Source organism: Anabrus simplex, chromosome 3 (assembly GCF_040414725.1).
Source record: "Anabrus simplex isolate iqAnaSimp1 chromosome 3, ASM4041472v1, whole genome shotgun sequence".
Classification (NCBI taxonomy): Eukaryota; Metazoa; Arthropoda; class Insecta; order Orthoptera; family Tettigoniidae; genus Anabrus; species Anabrus simplex.
Genome location: NC_090267.1, coordinates 8496217 through 8514945, shown reverse-complemented (window position 1 = coordinate 8514945; position 18729 = coordinate 8496217). Strand labels below are relative to the sequence as shown.

The 18729-nt window shown below is 37.3% G+C and overlaps 1 protein-coding gene across 1 annotated transcript in view; it reads right to left on the bottom strand.

Moving 5' to 3' along the window:
• LOC137498879 (uncharacterized) overlaps positions 1–17540 on the bottom strand; it is a 40718-nt gene extending 23178 nt beyond the window's left edge. Inside the window, exons 1-3 of the mRNA XM_068226549.1 lie at positions 17520–17540; positions 7899–7988; positions 489–569 (exon numbers count right to left, since the gene is read on the bottom strand). Of these exons, the coding sequence (XP_068082650.1) occupies positions 489–569; positions 7899–7970 (153 nt within the window). The 5' untranslated portion in view covers positions 7971–7988; positions 17520–17540. The remainder of the gene's footprint in view (positions 1–488; positions 570–7898; positions 7989–17519) is intronic.
• Positions 17541–18729: the final 1189 nt, after the last annotated feature.

Genomic DNA, 18729 nt, shown 5'->3' with positions numbered 1-18729 from the left:
AATGGAAACCTTGGAACTATGTGAAGAAAGTCAGAATATCATATAGGATACCTAACAAGGCTATGAAAACTACTACATTTTAAAGCATACTTTGATTTAATGCCCTAAAACGAGTCTCTCACTGAAATCAGATCTAGAGTTTTCTTACACTGTACAACATGGTGTAAATATCAGTAACAAATGAAAACGTACAGAAACTCTGTGTTCAAAGATATTTACACAGTCAAAAGCATTAGTAGCAATGATACCAGCTTCGACATGATATGTACTGGAGGGCTTTGAAAATATACCATCTGTCAAATGATACTTAGTGCAAGGACTCGTAACGAATCAAAGCAGATATGCAAATTAGGTTTCAAAACAGTGTATATTCTCTAGAACATTCAAATTTTATGTACTGAAATGAAAGATCACACAACGAAATCTGTTTGACCATCATCTCTGATAATGGCTTATCAAATTATTTACGTTACCTCAAATGCATTTACCTGCGTTAGCCCTGGCTCTGTTAACTCTGATTTGGTTTCTTGTTTCAGAGGTATCACTTCCGTTAAAAGATGAGAATTTTCCTGTGAAAATGAGTATGTATTAGGGTTCCAATTGCACACATCTATTAATGCAGTCACCAACAAATCAACATTATAATTTATTACCTGCCAGTATGTGACTCAATTTCAAAATTTCACTATACTAAACAAAGTTCCTACAAATAGGGGATGCTTAAAACCAATGGGTGCAGTTAAGAAGAAGAAAAGCATCCTATTAGAATGCTCAGGGATATTGTGAATCAATCATATCACATATGAAATATAAATATAAATAAAAAATTTAAAATATCACTGTGACATCAGGAAAAGTGTACACAAATATTGATAATCATTTTACTTATCATAAACAAGATATATCTTCAAAATCCAAACCACTAAATTTTACTTTATACCAGCAAGTACAGCTACAATGTAATATATATCTTTCATCTCACCTGTTGTACATTAAGTCCCAAGCCACAAGACTGGTTAGATCTACAACCAACTGCACCAGAGAAACAAAGTATTACCAACTGTATACTAAAGAAATGAGGAGTGAGTTAGTGTCCAATTACTTTGCTTTCCTAGCTAGACAGTGTTGCCACACATCAGTCTGCCACAACCAGTGGATTTCTTTTTTACTATTTGTTTTACATCACACTAACACACACATGCCTTATGGCAGTAATGGGACAGAAAAGAGCTAGGGGTGGCAAGAAGCAACCATATTCTTAATTAAGGTATGGAAACTGAAAACCATGGAAAAGCGAATTCACAGTTGCAACGTGACAGCTCTGCAATGCAAACTGCTTAGCCAACTCACTTGATCCCAATGAATCCTATACCAAAGAGCCTTAGTACTCAAGAAAAATTATCTAAATGTCACATGGTGCAGTCCCCAGAATCAACAACAAATAAATGAAATACATGCTCCTGCCATCTGTCACCAAACTAGTGAACTCTATCCCTTTCCACCACCTTTCAATACTGCAGCACGCTCTATTCCCCCCACCTTCTTTTACTGCAGTCTTAGGACATGTGATACCCTCTACACCCCCTCCACTTCCCATCGACCCTCTACACACTGAATGAAAAGACAATCAGCACTACGAAATCCCTGCATTTCTCCTCTCCAACTGATCCACCTGTACACAGGCTTCACACCCCAGGAAGAGGTAAGCAGCTAAGAAGGACAGCAATCTTTTGGAATACAGGGGGAAGGCCCAAGGTCAATTACCTGACTTACTGGGCTTCTTCAGGAGATCTGGTGAGGTTATGTTAGAGTTGATAGGTTAGGTTGATCTCATGACCTTGGTGAAATCTGAGGTCATACACCTTGCTGTCGCTGCAAAGGAACATTAGGGCATCAAATCCCTATGCCCTCGTTGATTATTATTATATTCATTTATGGGTACTTGAGACCATGTTAAGCAACAATCGCACATTACAGGAAGCCTTCATTGCAGCCCAAAACATGTGCATTCTTCCTCTATCCATTCGACATTTGGGGTCTGTTCGTTATGGAATCCTCTGAAGCTCTCCATCACTTTTCTAAACTTTATTTGGTTTAGCATGTCTTCCCAATTTCATCCAGACTGCTCAAGATCCATTTTTACCTCCCTGAACCATTTGTCAGAATCTTTAGTTCTACTGTCAAGTGTTGTTCTAAAAGCTGCAATTCAGTTGATCTTGATGCCGCCTTTTAATCCTCCAATGTATACTATGTTGAGCATTCCTTTCCTGTCCAGTTTGTTTTTATATTCGCAGATAATTTTTCCAAACCAGAGTTGAAGAGAACCAGAGATAGTCCATGATCCTGTTTGACCCCTGCTTTAATTTTAAACTCATTCCAGAACTCCCCCATTAATTTCACTTTTGAATATGTCTTCCTAATAATTCCAGTTATTTTGGTGTCTACTCCGAATTCTACCCACATGTTGAACAGCACTCCGCTGTTGACTAAATTATATAATTCTGGAAATCTAGAAAGACAACTACAAAATCTTTGGAGATGTCATTTTCCAGTACTCTTTTCAGCTGCCAGATCTTCTATACACATGGTCTTTCTCTTCTGAAGACCACTCGATGTTCTCCAAGCTGCAGATCTATTTCATCCACTAGCCTTGCCTGCAGGGCCTTATAAACAGGGCTAGTATCATCTTTTAATTGGTTCCAGAAAGACTTTGCTAACTTGTACAGAAATATTGATCACAGTTCCCACATTGTAGAAATAGGTCATTTTCTGTGTTCTTCTGCCATTTTATATTTTAGGTCATTTTCTAATTATTTGTCATTATTGGTCATTTTCATGGAAAGCAGGAATGAGAGAAGCTGAGAAATTCAAAAGGAAGATCCTTTGCAAAGTAAAGGGTCCAACGATTGAGGCTGGGCAGTATAGGTTGCAAGGAAGGGAAGAACTTTACCTTGACAATGAGAGGCTGAGTCCATGAGAAAACAGGAAATTAAATTCTATGGGAATTTATTTAGAATGGATGAGAAGAGACTAACGAAAAGGATATTCACAATACTAGACAGACAAACTAAAGTGTCGGACAAATGGTTCAGGGAGGTGAGAAAGGATCTCCAACAGGTGAGACTAAATTGAGAATTCAAACTGAACAAAGTTTAGGTCAGTGATCAACAAATTCCACGACAAACCAAAATATAATCATGGCTGGATGAGAAGAAAGGCTGCCAGAGAAATGATGCTAAAGTTTTGGGCTTTGAAGAAGGCTTCCACAAACATGTAACTGTTACTTAACGTGGTCTCTAATGGCCGTACACGAAAAAAATATATATACATATATATTGGTCATTTTCTTACATGACTGAGGATTTCAAAGTATTCATGCATGTGGTATTGGATATTAAGGCAAATTTAAGTGAGGAGGCAACACTTTGTCAATCTGGGAACTAAAGAAACCTTGTTCACCACTTACTTCTTGGAAATGTGACCTTCCAGGAGAAACATTGCAGACTAATCTGAGAGGGATGCTGAAAGCAAGGGTGCAGGATCACGTAATGCCAGTCCGGTTAAGTGTGTGGAGTTAACGTTTGTTATCAATTCTGATTTTTGTTTGCAGTGTACATATTTAAAATGCCAAGTAGGGCTGCTCATTTCAAACAAATCATTTTTGAATACTGGAAGGATATTTTCTCTACCAATGGTGAAATGTCTTTCTGCAAAATGTGTGAAGTGGCAAGGGATAGGAGATTTACCATTCAGGAATATATTGGTTGAAAGAAGCATATACGTTACATCGAAAATAAGAGCAGACAAAAAGTTTCTCAACTGTTACTCGCACGTCACCCCTGTGTTACTCAAAGACTTGTCTAAAGCTTGGGTTTCTGCAAACATTCCCATCTAGAAAGTGAATAAAATTAAATTCAAAGATTTCTTAGAAAAGTACACGGATTATTAAATTTCGGACCAGTGTACTGTGAGAAGGAACTATGTATCCCACTAGTTTAATCAAGTGGCCACCAAGATGTTTATAACTGCAAAACTTCCAAGTATGGAATGAGTTATTCTTGGTGAATTGTACCTTCTACTTCACCAGGGGACTACACTGCTTCTGTTGTGTTACTCGTTATCTTAGAATTCACTAAGCACATGATGCGCATGAAAAAAGAACACCTCTGGCCTATTGAAAATATTAATTTTTCAACCATATTAAAGGCAAGACTAATGGCACCCACTTCAAGGCTGAGAATATACCTATTGTATGTCGCATATTATTAACCCCTTTAATGTAAATTATTTTTGATACATTATAAGTTCCTATTCCCTGATTAAGGATTAATGTATACTATTTAAAGAGGGTTATGATATCTGTTATTATTACAAGCACAAGGACTATTTGATTCTGTTAGTCCCATTCATTTGTGGTTTTCTGCTGGTGTATTTATGACTTCCTTTTGCGGAGCCAAATTATTTCTGAGTTATATTGATTTGTGACTCTATAAAATTATGTAATTAAATCTGGACTAGTGATCGAAAGTTATATGTTTATAAACCTAAACGTATATTAAATTTCCGTTTAGGAGTTGGAACTTTTGTAAAATTATATTCTATATTGTTATTATATTATTTTTCTTGTAAATAGCAATATTTTATCACGTCTTAATATCTATGTCCCTTGTTGGTTGTCCTATTGTTATGTCATCTTAGTAATGCTCCTTAATGTCAATTGTTATGTAGGTGACATGACACCTGGGAGAAAACACATACGTGGGTTACCCGTCCATATCCTCACACATGGAAACCCAAATACAGGCTCGCACAATACTTTGATATGTTACCGCCTCCCTGAGTTCAAATACTTATACTAATAGTCAACAGATCACAGTAGCAATACTTCCAAACATTTTAAAGCGTTACAACTATGTTAGGCACATTTCTTCGCAAATTATCAGCTGAGTTTGTCGACCATGTGCGACTGCACAATTGTGTGGTTTACATTCTAATTCCCCCCCCAATTTTGGCAAAATGGTCAAAAGTAAACAAATTACATGTGATGACATAGATGCAATTGTTAATGAAAGTGGCAGCAAAATGTCAGAAGTGTCATTTAGTAACAGTGAAGGTCATTCACCCAAGATTTCTTTCTGCAGTAGTAGTGAATGAGACAACAGCACTAGTGACTGTACAGAAAATAGTGCACATGCACCCTGCTCTGCCTGGAAAGACATGCAAAGATTTGATCCTGGCACATCAACTACAATTCAAATATACAATATTCAGCAGGGGCCTATATTACCATCACGCCTTGATCAGGATACTGATCCAGTAGAGTCCTTTTATCCAGGGAAACACAAAAAAGAAGAAACTAAAACACACAACTAAAGGAGAAGAATTGAATCATGCTCTACTGCAAGTGTTTCAGACATGAAAGCATTTGTTGGTGTGGTCATTATTATTATTATTATTATTATTATTATTATTATTATTATTATTATTATTATTATTATTATTATTACTGCACTGTGCAGTCTACCCCCATATCGTTTGCATTTGGTGAACAGTTATTATAGTGATAACAAAATTCAGAACTGTGCATGATTATTTTCAGGATTATTATTTTGTCTCCTTCATGTGGCATTTATTCCATGAACAATGTCCAGCTACTTAGCTGAATGGTCAGTGCAGTGCTCTTCAATTCAGATGACCCCGGGTTCGATTCTCAGCCAGGTCAGAGATTTCAACCTTGAATGGTTAATTCCCTTGGCTTGGGGACTGGGTATTTGTGCTGTCTCCAACATCCCTGCAACTCACACAACACACATAACACTATACTCCACCATAATAACACGCAGTTAACTACAAGTGGCAGATGCCACCCACCTCTATCGGAGGGTCTGAACCTTACAAGGGCTGTACCTGGCTAGAAATAACCACACAAAATTAAAAATTGGTGAACAATGATAACAGTAATAAGATTAATAACTGTGCATTACTCATTTCTATGACTGTTATTCTTGTTTTATTATGCCCATTCATAGAGCACGTTCGAACTTGTTCATTGGCTCGATGACTTTCACATTCCTATTCTACCAAATCTCCACATGAACTCACTGTGTTGCCTCTTTTATTCTTCTGACCACTTTGTACCAGTCCGGCAGCTAGTTTCCATCATACATGTGTGCTTATTTACTGAGGTCCTGAAGACTTCAAATAATTTTTCATTATGGTTTCCCTGATGTTCAATTCATTCATGTTCCCTCTCGCTTCCTCCAGCCGATTTAGTCTACCGTTCTGGGACTTTATTTCACTGAATAAACTTCTTGTGAATCTTTTATTATCCATTCTAAAAATGTGTCCAAAAATTTCAAACATCATCTCTGTACCATATTGATCAAACGATCTGCATTACTACAGAGGTCTGCAGTCTGCCTTCTAATTCAAATTCTATTTTTTTGTGTGAGGCCAAAAATGTATGTTCTTGTTTTTCAATATCTGTAACTTTAGTATGACCACCTACCATTGTTATTATTATTATTATTTGTGTAGACAGTGAACTGTGATTTAAAAAAATACAATAACAATTTCGCACATTACATTATACTGGTAAAATTCTTCAGTGACACTTGTGGTGTTCTTTCAGTAACAAATCTTCATAAAAATAGCACTTCATTCATGGACCAGATCAGTACTGAAATTCATCAAAACTCATAATACTTGTTATTTTTATACATGAATACATAATTTAAGATAGTCTTAGTAGTAGTATTTATATCAAATTACTTTTCTCCGAAACCCTTCGCCTTCGGCCATAACTCATTGCCGCCCATGAGGGTTAATAGGTTCAGAACTTCTGTTTACTGAATGGTAACTTGATGAAAGGTATTGTGTGTAATATGTATTTCATAACTTCGGCATAGAATATTATGCGCAAGTGGACAAAATTTATTAAGAATTTGAACTCTATGACAGAAGTTTTTGCCTACATAGACTAAACTTAATGAGAGATGAGAAGGACATTTGCACACAAGAATTTTGTTGAGAATATATCACTGTACATTTTATTTAATTTCAGATTACTATTTTTCTCTGAGTTATTGTTCTTTATCTTATAAATTTCACAGTATCTTAGAAAGGTTCAAATATTATTATGTGTCCCTGACATTTCAATTATAAGCTTCATTTAATTTCAATATATTTTCACTTTATGAGTGGTATAACACAAGATCTTATTTTTGTACAGGTTGTATACATTTACCTTGATAACTACATAAAGCAAAATTTTTATTATCATTACTAGAATGTGATGGTTTTGTTGAATGCTTTCCCTTCCATGTGCTTCCACCCTTTTCTTCTTCGTGTGTTGATCTCTGGTTCTTTATCCATTGTTTCTTTGTTTCTGCAATATATTGCTTACTGGTTCTTTTACTTTCCTTAATGTTAGGACATATAACACCTAAAAACAGTAACTTTCACAGTGTGCCATACAGAAATTCAATCTTTTCAAAGTTTTTAACATCCTTCAGTCCTGGAAATGCTAATTTCCATTCCATACTCACTACACCTCCTCGCCAGCACCATCATCATCTTCCATTATGACCAAATCTAGCACATAGGTTAAGAATCCTTACTATATTTCCACTCACCTCAATCACTCCCCAACATCTGAGCCACAAACACAAAAAAATAAGATGGTAACTACTGTCAGCCCTAACCACCAACAACTTATCCTTGGTACTCTCATCATACACCTATTCAAGATCTACAAAAGATAAACATTACTGTCTATTACTCACATCTTGACTTGTCCGACAGATCGTCTGTGATCTGACAAACAGCACTGGCTTTCATCCAATTGACCCCATGTCATATTCTCAATTATTAAATAATATTTATGGTAGTAAACTTACAAAATTTGAGGCTTCTTCTTCTATATGTGAAGACCATGCTGGCTCACATTTGACAAACACAGGTTCCTCCATACTTCTTGACAAAATACCCTGTAAAATAAAATTTATACAGCTCTTGAAATAAGTCCAATATGTATAAAATTTGGGACTCATCTTAGATCGTCATGAATTTTGGGAATTCCAATAATACAGTATTCACAGATATATGTACTTAGTCAATTCACTGAGGATGATTTAGTTTTAAGGGGAAGTAAATCTACAGAAGATCAATCAATCAATCAATCAATCAATCAATCAATCAATCAATCAATCAATCAATCAATCAATCAATCAATCAATCAATCAATCAATCAATCAATTTATACTGATCTGCATTTACGGCAGTCACCCAGGTGGCAGATACCCTATCTGTTGTTTTCCTAGCCTTTTCTTAGATGATTTCTATGAGATTGGAAATTTATTGAACATCTCCCTTGGTAAGTTTTTCCAATCCCTAACTCACCCTTCCTATAAATGAATATTTGCCCCAATTTTTCCCCTGGTATTCCAAGTTTATCTTCATATTGTGATCTTTCCTACTTTTAGAGATGCCACTCAAACTTATTCATCTACTAATATCATTCCACGCCATTTTTCCGCTGACAGCTCGGAACGTACCACTCATACAAATATAAATGGTCCATTAATGGACATTATAAATTTTACACCTAACTCATTCCTGGTTGCCAGCGTTTTGTCCCCATGTGCTAAGTTGGGACATAAGCACACCCACCAAGACGCATGGCTAGTGCAGGAAAATTTATAATGTCCAATAATAGACCATTTATATTACTACTTACTTACTGGTCGGCGCTACAGACCTTGTAGGTCCTTGGCCTCCTTTATCACCTGCCTCCATTCATCTCGGTCCTCAGCTTTTATTTTCCAACGTTTAACTCCTAACTTTCTAAGTTCATCCTCAACATCATCAATCCATCTTTTCCTGGGTCTTCCTCTCCTCCTCCTTCCGTCAAGTTTTCCTATAAACACCTTTTTAACGTTGCAGGTTTCTGCCATTCTCTGAACATGACCGGCCCACCTAATTCTTCCCTGCATAATTTTAGTAATAATATCTGGCTGGCCAAACAGTCCTTGCAGCTCTACATTTGTCCTCATTCTCCACCCATCCTGATCTCTTACTGCACCGAATATCTTTCTCAGTATCTTCCTTTCCCACCGTAACAGCCACTGTTCTTCTCTGGAAGTAATCACCCAGCATTCTGATCCATACATAACTATTGGTCTTAGTACTGTTGTGTATATTTTAATTTTTGTATTCCTGCTGACATTCCTGGATTTAAACATATTTTGCAAGGCGTAAAAGCATCGGTTTCCACTTGTTATCCTCTCCTGTATTTCCACGGAGGTTTCATTGTCCTCTTTTATTATAGAGCCTAGATATTTGGAAGATGTGACTCTTTGATATTCCTTCCCATTTAATCTTACTGTGGTCCTTCCTCTTACTCCCTCTGTATCTCCCATCTTCATATATTTTGTTTTGTTTATATTCACTTCTAGTCCTAACTCCTGTGCTTTCTCTTCTAATACTGAGTAGCTCTCTTGAAGAGCTCTTTCATTTCTTGCAATTATTGCTACATCATCAGCATAAGCTATCACTTGTACTAATCTGTTCAAAATGGTTCCCCCTGGGTTGACGGGCAATTGACGGATTACTTTTTCCAATGCTAGGTTAAAAAGCAGTGTGGAAAGTACATCTCTCTGTCTTAGTCCTCTCTCCACTAAAAACTCCTCTGACAGATCTTGCTCCACTCTCACCTTGCATACTGTTGTTTTCAAGGTCATTTCTGTTAATCTAATCAATTTCCTTGGATTCCTAATTCTTTCATCTTGTAAATTTTAACTCTATCTAGACTGTCACATGCCTGTTTAAAATCAACATACAGCTGATGTAGCTGTTTGTCATATTCATAAAACGTTCTAGCACTTGTCGTAATATAAATATCTGATCCAGAGTAAAGCGATGTTTTCTAAAGCCTGCTTGGTAATCCCCTAATATTCTTTCCATCCATAATTCCAATCTTAAGGATAGTACTTTACCAAGAACCTTGTACGTTTCATCCAGCAAGGTGATCCCTCATTAATTTCCACATACTGCCTTATCTCCCTTCTTATGTATTGGGTAAATTATACCCAATGTCCAATCCTTGGGTATTTCCTCCTTTGTCCAAACCTCCTTAATCAAGTCATAAACAGCCTTTTCTATTCCCTCTCCCCCATATCTCAACAGCTCTGACTCCATTCCATCTTCATCTGGGGCTTTATTATTCTTTAATGCATTAATTGCAGCTTTGACCTCTTCCAAGTCCAGCTGTTTTACTGATTCCTCTTCCAATTCTCTTTCTTCCCGATCAACATTTATATTATCCTCCTCTCTATCATCTTCATTATTTCCATTGAGTAACTCGTAAAAATACTCCTGCCATCTTCCAAGCACTTTGCTTTTATTACCCAGAAGGTTTCCATCTTCATCCTTGAAGAAAACAGCTCTTGGTTGAAATCCTCTCTTAAGGTCTTTTGTTCTTTCATGGAATTTTTCGTACCTCGTTTCTATCCTTCATTTCATCCAGTTCCTCAATTCTCTTTCTTTCAAAAGCTCTTCTCTTATATCTATATATCTTATCTCCTCTTCTCCATTTCTCTCTATACTCTTCTACTATTTGTCTTGTTCTCCTTTGAAGCATTCTGTTCCTAGCATCATTACTCTCTTGGATTAATGTTGAACATTCCTCATCAAACCATTCTGCTCTCTTTACCAATTTCTTCTTTCCCAGGGTACTATCTGCAACGTCACCGATAGTTGTTTTCAGTATCTCCCATTTATCTTCCACTTCTCTTTTCTCCCATAATTCCCTTTTTATTTCCAAAGATTCAGCCATTTTCTTTTTGTATTTCTCTTGCAATTCCTTATTTTTTAGACCTTCAATATTGTGCTTTGCCTTTTTTCTTACTTTTTCCATTCTTGACAAATCTATTTTTTGTCTGTACTTGACTCTAACAAGATAGTGGTCTGTATCTGCATCAGCACCTCTGCAGTTTCTCACATCCATAATATCTGATGCATGTCACCTGTCTATGATAACATGGTCTATTTGATTTCTTGTCATGCCATCTGGTGAAATCCAGATCGCCTTGTAAATGTTTTTCCTAGGATGCGAAGTACTTTTAATTATCTGCTTTCCACTCACAATATCAATCAATCTCAATCCATTATCATTACTTAATTCATGCAGGCTTTACTTCCCTACTAAGTGTTTGTACACCTCTTCTCTTCCAATTTTTGCATTTAAATCTCCAAGGATAATTTTCACATCATGTCTTTGACCTCTTCTAATTTAGTATAAAACGCAGTTATGTTGAAGAATTTTGCCCTAATTCTCACAGAACACATCCTATCATTGATTGGAGTAAAGTTGATCATGCTTTGCTTTACCGACTGTATGAGGAATCCTGTGCCATACTGCCTGCTTCTTCTCCACTGTACATCAAGATATGTTGTCCAGACATGAGCTTCCCTTGCCCTTTCCATCTTAGTTCCTGTAGAGCTGCTATTTTCACTCCATACTTATCCATTTCATTGCTTAATTCTTTCAACATGCCAGGTCTCTTTAATGTCTTAACATTCCACATTACTCATTACTAATATATCCTTTTTCCTTCTCCTTAGCCATTTTTCTTGCCAGTTCGTCACCAAGTTTTCCAGTCCTGCTGTATACATTCTTAAGGTATCCGTATGAGTTGTTTTTTTACGAGGTAGGGGAGTTAACCCTATGCTCAACCCCTAACCTGGAGGACCAGGGTATCACTCTTAGTATGGATCATCACCGTAGACCTGTCCGGCTTGGGTTGCCCTACCAGGAGCAGATGCTCCCGCCGGCATAGCTCTAAGGATCATTTGACGATGCAAGCCTCCAATAAACACTCATTCAGGACAAATATTTCAAGTTCCCTATGGGAATCAAGATCTATATCAACATACCACTCAGTGGAGCAGCTCAACTCCTTTCTCCCAGTTCTTCCCAGCCCAAACTTTGCAACATTTTTGTAACGCTACTCTTCTGTTGGAAATCATCCAGAACAAATGAAGCTTCTTTTCTTTGGATTTTTTCCAGTTCTTGAATCAAGTAATCCTGGTGAAAGTGTCATACACTGGAACCATACTCTAGTTGGGGTCTTATCAGAGACTTACAAACCCTCTCCTTTACAACCTCACTACAATCCCTAAACACCTTCATAACCATGTGAAGAGATCTGTACCCTTTACTTACAATCCCATTTATATGATTACCCCAATGAAGATCTTTCCTTATATTAACAACCAGATACTTACAATCATCCCCAGAAGGAACTTTCACCCCATCAACGCAGTAATTAAAACTCAGAGGACTTTTCCTATTTGTGAAACAACCTGACTTTTAATCCCATTTATCATCATACCATTGGCTACTGTCCATCTCATTTTGCTGTTGCTCACAATCTTGTAACTTATTTATTACTCTATACAGAATAACATCATCTGCAAAAAGCCTTACCTCTGATTCCACTCCTTTACTCATATCATTTATCCGTCTTACTAATAAACGGTGTATAACTTTTATACAAGGTTTATACACCGTTTATGTGTAATTCGTTACCTACTAATAAACCGCGTATAAGTCTCCTTTGTATACACCTGTTATACTTATTAATTGAATTGCTTATACAGACCAGGACCCTTGTATACGTGTTGTATAGAAGTGAGTAACAGAAAAAGAAACGAGTGAGCAGTTTATTTTTGTGGTATTTATTGTCTACAGTAATATAATCGTGGTGAAATATTCAACTTATCCATTTAACATTGAACACACATTGAAAGAACGGACGATAACATTGATGATCATCACGGTATTTTAAAATAGAAGACATACACCATTCAGAGGTTATGGAGGCTAGACATCATCGTAAAGAGACGGAATGACAATGAATGACTATAAAAGAAATTATGGTTGGGCATATTTTTTGTGTAATAATGTGTTACTGCTTAATAGACTTTTGAAACTGCAAGTTTATTATACATTATCTGCCTCTACAAAGATCTTTTATCAAATCTGAGTACCCTAAAAAGGGTCATATTCCTCGACATAAAAAATGGTACCGGTATAACATGAAAACCGTACATAATATGATTTCCATACTTTGTAGTTGAATATGCATAAATATGATGTATAAATGCCTAATAGAAACTATTTTGATCAAACCTTTCTTTTAAGCTACATATCAGTTTTTCCTTTCTCCTGGAAAGTAAGGATTTTGGAATGTGTACACTTTTCAACTCGCCGATTCAATCACAAATGCTTACGTTCTCCGTACTATCCCAGTTAGGAGTATTGATCTTTTCTTAAGCTTTTCCATTTATTTCTTGGCGCTCATTACACAAGCAAGATGAAGAAATGTTGATATCAGTATAAGCCAATTACCAGCTGCCTCACTTTGTGTTACCACTGCCTTTTCAATATGCCGTGCTACAGCATGACTTTCCGGAAACTTTTGCTCATAGATAACCAGTAGAAGCGATTATAAAGGCGGTGAACATGCGAAAAATGCCAGTGAACCACAGGAAGAGATTCTTATGCCTTGGAACGAATGTATACGTGATGTATAGTAATACAATGCTACCACGTTTATTAGTAAGAAAAATATAAAACGCTTATACAGGGTTTATTCACTGTATAACTATACAAGTGTTAAACAACTGTATAATAATTATTTAATTTATTTTCCGGGTTGAACCGTGTTGTACTTGTACGCATATCACGTACAGTTTGCCGACGTTTCGAATACATTGCAGTATTCATTGTCAAGGCGACTGAAATACCCCTACTCGATCCGAGGTAATCAGTCTCCCAGGCAGAGTTACACTACTAGAGTGGCCTTGATCTTGGCCTTTTATATCCTAGCCTATCTGGCTGGCGTAAGCCCTGGCTGTCTCGCGAGGCTTCTGGAAAGTTTATGTCACAGCCAGGTAGCGGGGGCTTGCCCGCGCTGTTATGTAATGGGGTTGCGGCCCGTGTGTTTATGTTGTGGTCAGTATGTCTTAAACTATGAATGATGGGCATCCAAGAATTACTGATTTTGTATCCTTCTTCTAAATTAATGTTATTCGGATGTTTCTTGATTTCGATAGCCTCGCGGATTTTTCTTTCCAGATTCCAAGGGATAGCTGCTAGGATCTTGGTCTTGTCAAATGATATTCCGTGCCTAGTTTCGTAGGAATGCTTTTCAGCAGTAGCCAAGCATTCCTACGAAACTAGGCACGGAATATCATTTGACAAGACCAAGATCCTAGCAGCTATCCCTTGGAATCTGGAAAGAAAAATCCGCGAGGCTATCGAAATCAAGAAACATCCGAATAACATTAATTTAGAAGAAGGATACAAAATCAGTAATTCTTGGATGCCCATCATTCATAGTTTAAGACATACTGACCACAACATAAACACACGGGCCGCAACCCCATTACATAACAGCGCGGGCAAGCCCCCGCTACCTGGCTGTGACATAAACTTTCCAGAAGCCTCGCGAGACAGCCAGGGCTTACGCCAGCCAGATAGGCTAGGATATAAAAGGCCAAGATCAAGGCCACTCTAGTAGTGTAACTCTGCCTGGGAGACTGATTACCTCGGATCGAGTAGGGGTATTTCAGTCGCCTTGACAATGAATACTGCAATGTATTCGAAACGTCGGCAAACTGTACGTGATATGCGTACAAGTACAACACGGTTCAACCCGGAAAATAAATTAAATAATTCTTCACACCGTGGAAGCTTCACTTCTAAGGAACTGTATAATAACTTTTTATTAGTAAGATGGTATATATAAGAAAACATAAAGGTCCAATAATACTGCCTTGAGGAATTCCCCTCCTAATTATTACAGGGTCAGATAAAGCTTCGCCTACTCTAATTCTCTGAGATCTATTTTCTAGAAATATAGCAACCCATTCAGTCACTCTTTTGTCTAGTCCAATTTCACTCATTTTTGCCAGTAGTCTCCCACGATCCACCCTATCAAATGCTTTAGACAGGTCAATCGCGATACAGTCCCTTTCACCACCAGAATCGAAAATATCTGCTATACCTTGCTGGAATCCTACAAGTTGAGCTTCAGTGGAATAACCTTTCCTAAAACCAAATTGCCTTCTATCAAACCAGTTATTAATTTTGCAAACCTGTCTAATGCAATCAGAAAGAATGCCTTCCGAAAGCTTACATACAAGGCATGTCAAACTTACTGGCCTGTAATTTTCAGCTTTATGTTTATCACCCGTTCCTTTATTCACGGGGGCTACTATAGCGATTCTCTATTCATCTGGTATAGCTCCTTCAACCAAACAATAATTAAATAAGTACTTCAGATATGGTACTATATCCCAACCCATTGTCTTTAGTATATCCTAAAAAATCTTATCAATTCCAGCTGCTTTTCTAGTTTTCAACTGTTGTATCTTATTGTAAACATCATTGTTATCATATGTAAATTTTAATACTTCTTTAGCATTAGTCACATCCTCTATCTGGACATTTTCCTTGTAACCAAAAATCTTTACATACTGCTGACTGAATACTTCCGCCTTTTGAAGATCCTCATATACACGCTCTCCTTGTTCATTAATTATTCCTGGAATGTCCTTCTTAGAACCTGTTTCTGCCTTAAAGTACCTATACATACCCATCCATTTTTCACTAAAATTTGTATGACTGCTAATTATGCTTGCCATCATGTTATCCTTAGCTGCCTTCTTTCCTAGATTCAATTTGCTAGCAAGTTCATTCAATTTCTCCTTACTTCGACAGCCATTTCTAACTCTATTTCTTTCCAATCTGCACCTCCTCCTTGGTCTCTTTATTTCTCTATTATAATAAGGTGGGTCTTTACCATTCCTTGTCACCTTTACAGGTTTAAACCTGTTTTTGCATTCCTCAACAATTTCTTTAAACCCATCCCAGAGTCTCTTTACATTCTTATTTACCGTTTTCTACCGATCATAATTACTTTTTAAAAACTGCCTCATGCCTGCTTTATCTGCCATATGGTACTGCCTAATAGTCCTACTTTTATAACCTTCCTTTCTATCACATTTATTTTTAACTACAATAAAAACCACTTCACTAATACCATCTATTATTTCGGTTTCTCCATAGAGCTCATCCAGTTTTATCAGCACGACGTTCAGGATATTTTTCCCTCTAGTTGGTTCCATCGCTTTCTGAATTAGCTGTCCTTCCCATATTAGCTTATTTGCCATTTGTTGGTCATACTTTCTGTCGTTCGCATTTCTTTCCCAACTGACATTTGGTAAATTCAGATTTTCCACTACAATCACATTCCTTTCCATGTCATTTCCCACATAGCTGATTATCTTGTCAAATAATTCTGAATCAGCATCTGCACTACCCTTTCCTGGTCTGTACACTCCAAAGACATCAAGTTGCCTTTTCTTAATTCTAGTCAGAGGAAAAAAAGAAGGAGTTAAGTGAAACTGTACTAACAGTTCACAAGAGAGAGATTAAGAATCTGAGATGTTGCGGTTAGATGACATCAGAGCATACTACACAATATTGCCAACTTAGGAATTATTCTCTTATAGGCTAGTGAGAGGAACATTACAGAATATGAGACAAGTCTGGCTAGTGACTAGGCTATTGGTCTAGAGGCATTAGCCCCCAGGTTAAAGCCACAAATGGGCCAAGACTTCTACCACCACCTGTTACAGTACTGGCTAGTGACAAGACTAACTGATAGTGACATCGCAGAAACTGCTATTAGATCTGGCACTCGCCACACCACGTCACTTTTAAACTTCGATGTTTCATTATTTTTTGTCTGGGGATTAAGAGCGGACATTTTTTTTTATACCATCTTTTCCTCCAGATAAAAATTCCAACATGAGATATACAAGAATTTGAGCTATAACTGTACAAACCAGGACACAACGCCCTCTCTCCCGACTGAAACTACATTATATTCTGTCACAAATATTAATAACTAGCTTACACATTGAAAAGAAATGTTACGGTAATGACCAGAACTAATTCCCATCAACTTTTATCACTGCCGGACGAACAGTAAGTAGCCTACGGCGTTAACAAAAGCTAGGCAGCCACACAAAGCATTCTTCACATAAAAGTCATACAATGATATTTTGCCATACTAGCAGCAAAACACGAATATTGCATCCTGTTGATGTTTGCATGTTTTTTAGTCATGTTGGTGTAATCTAGTGACCTTAACAACAAATAACTTTTCACCTGTATACATGGATAAATATTGTAGGCAGATATAGTTTTACGTCACACCTTCAACTGTACAATCAATTAAACATATATTCCAGTGATGCCTTGTTTATTTTTACATAAGACAAAACAGCCCTACAAAGGTACTCCTTCCACCCCGTCAACAACCACGCGTACCAACTACCGTTTATTTTACGTGGGCCCTCCCCGTCATATTACCACAGGCTTCAAGAGTAGGCTCTGGCTCAACCTCAAAGACATTACCCACCTACGGTCGTGCAAGTATACGTACCCATGGCCAGTAGGCAGTAATGTTCGGTCTTCGAATGTTAAAACCTTAGCGTAAAATCGTGAAAAAACGTATATATATTCCAATATGGCAATCCACATCACATACGAGTGTTAAGCTATTATGCCCAGTTAAGAATTGCTGATGCATCTAAAACACTGAGCGTATGTTGAACATTAAAGCTTGAAATTTTCTTCACCAAACGGAAACGAAAAATAATTCATGCAGTAGGCCTAGAGGGTTAATGTAAAAAGTGCAGAAATTGCTAAATTTGATACCTTAGACCCATAAAGTAAAATACATTTCTTGTACGTTGCAGTTGTATTTGTTCAGGATGTTCAGTACAAAGCACTGTCATCTGCAGGTGCAGCGGTTTACCTGGAAATTGAAGGAGAACTAACCACATCTGCAATTGTGGCAGTTTTGTGCGGGCACTATTCGGAATCTTAAGAAAATTTCAGACTCGGTTTTTTTTTTTTTTTTTTTTTTTTTTTTTTTTTTTTTTTTTTTTTTTTTTCACTGGCACAGCAACTTGTTAGAAACTGAAAGAAAAATTCGAATCTTACGGTTGCCTAACAGTTGCTGTACCAGTCTCCCGCGAGTTTTATACAGCATGACGGCCAGTTCGAGATGAAAACCTTTCCTTCGTACAAAAATTCCATTTTACATTATTGTAAAAATAAACTGAAGATGTAGAAAGCTGTGACAGTAATATTTTCACACCAAATCACATGCTTATCACCTATTATAGGTCTTTTTTTTTTTTTTTTGCTAGGGGCTTTACGTCGCACCGACACAGATAGGTCTTATGGGGACGATGGGATAGGAAAGGCCTGGGAGTTGGAAGGAAGCGGCCGTGGCCTTAATTAAGGTACAGCCCCAGCATTTGCCTGGTGTGAAAATGGGAAACCACGGAAAACCATCTTCAGGGCTGCCGATAGTGGGATTCGAACCTACTATCTCCCGGATGCAAGCTCACAGCCGCGCGCCTCTATGCGCACGGCCAACTCGCCCGGTATTATAGGTCTATGTCGATGACAAGCACGATTTCTACTTTTGAAAGAAGTTGTACACTCAACACTAGCTAATAGCGCATAATAGCACCATTGCTTGACGTAGCTGCTAAACACTAAACTATTCCTCCTTATGATAATTTACAAGCACGATTACTACTTTCGAAAGAAATTGTACAATTGTCTGTTTTATTGTTTAA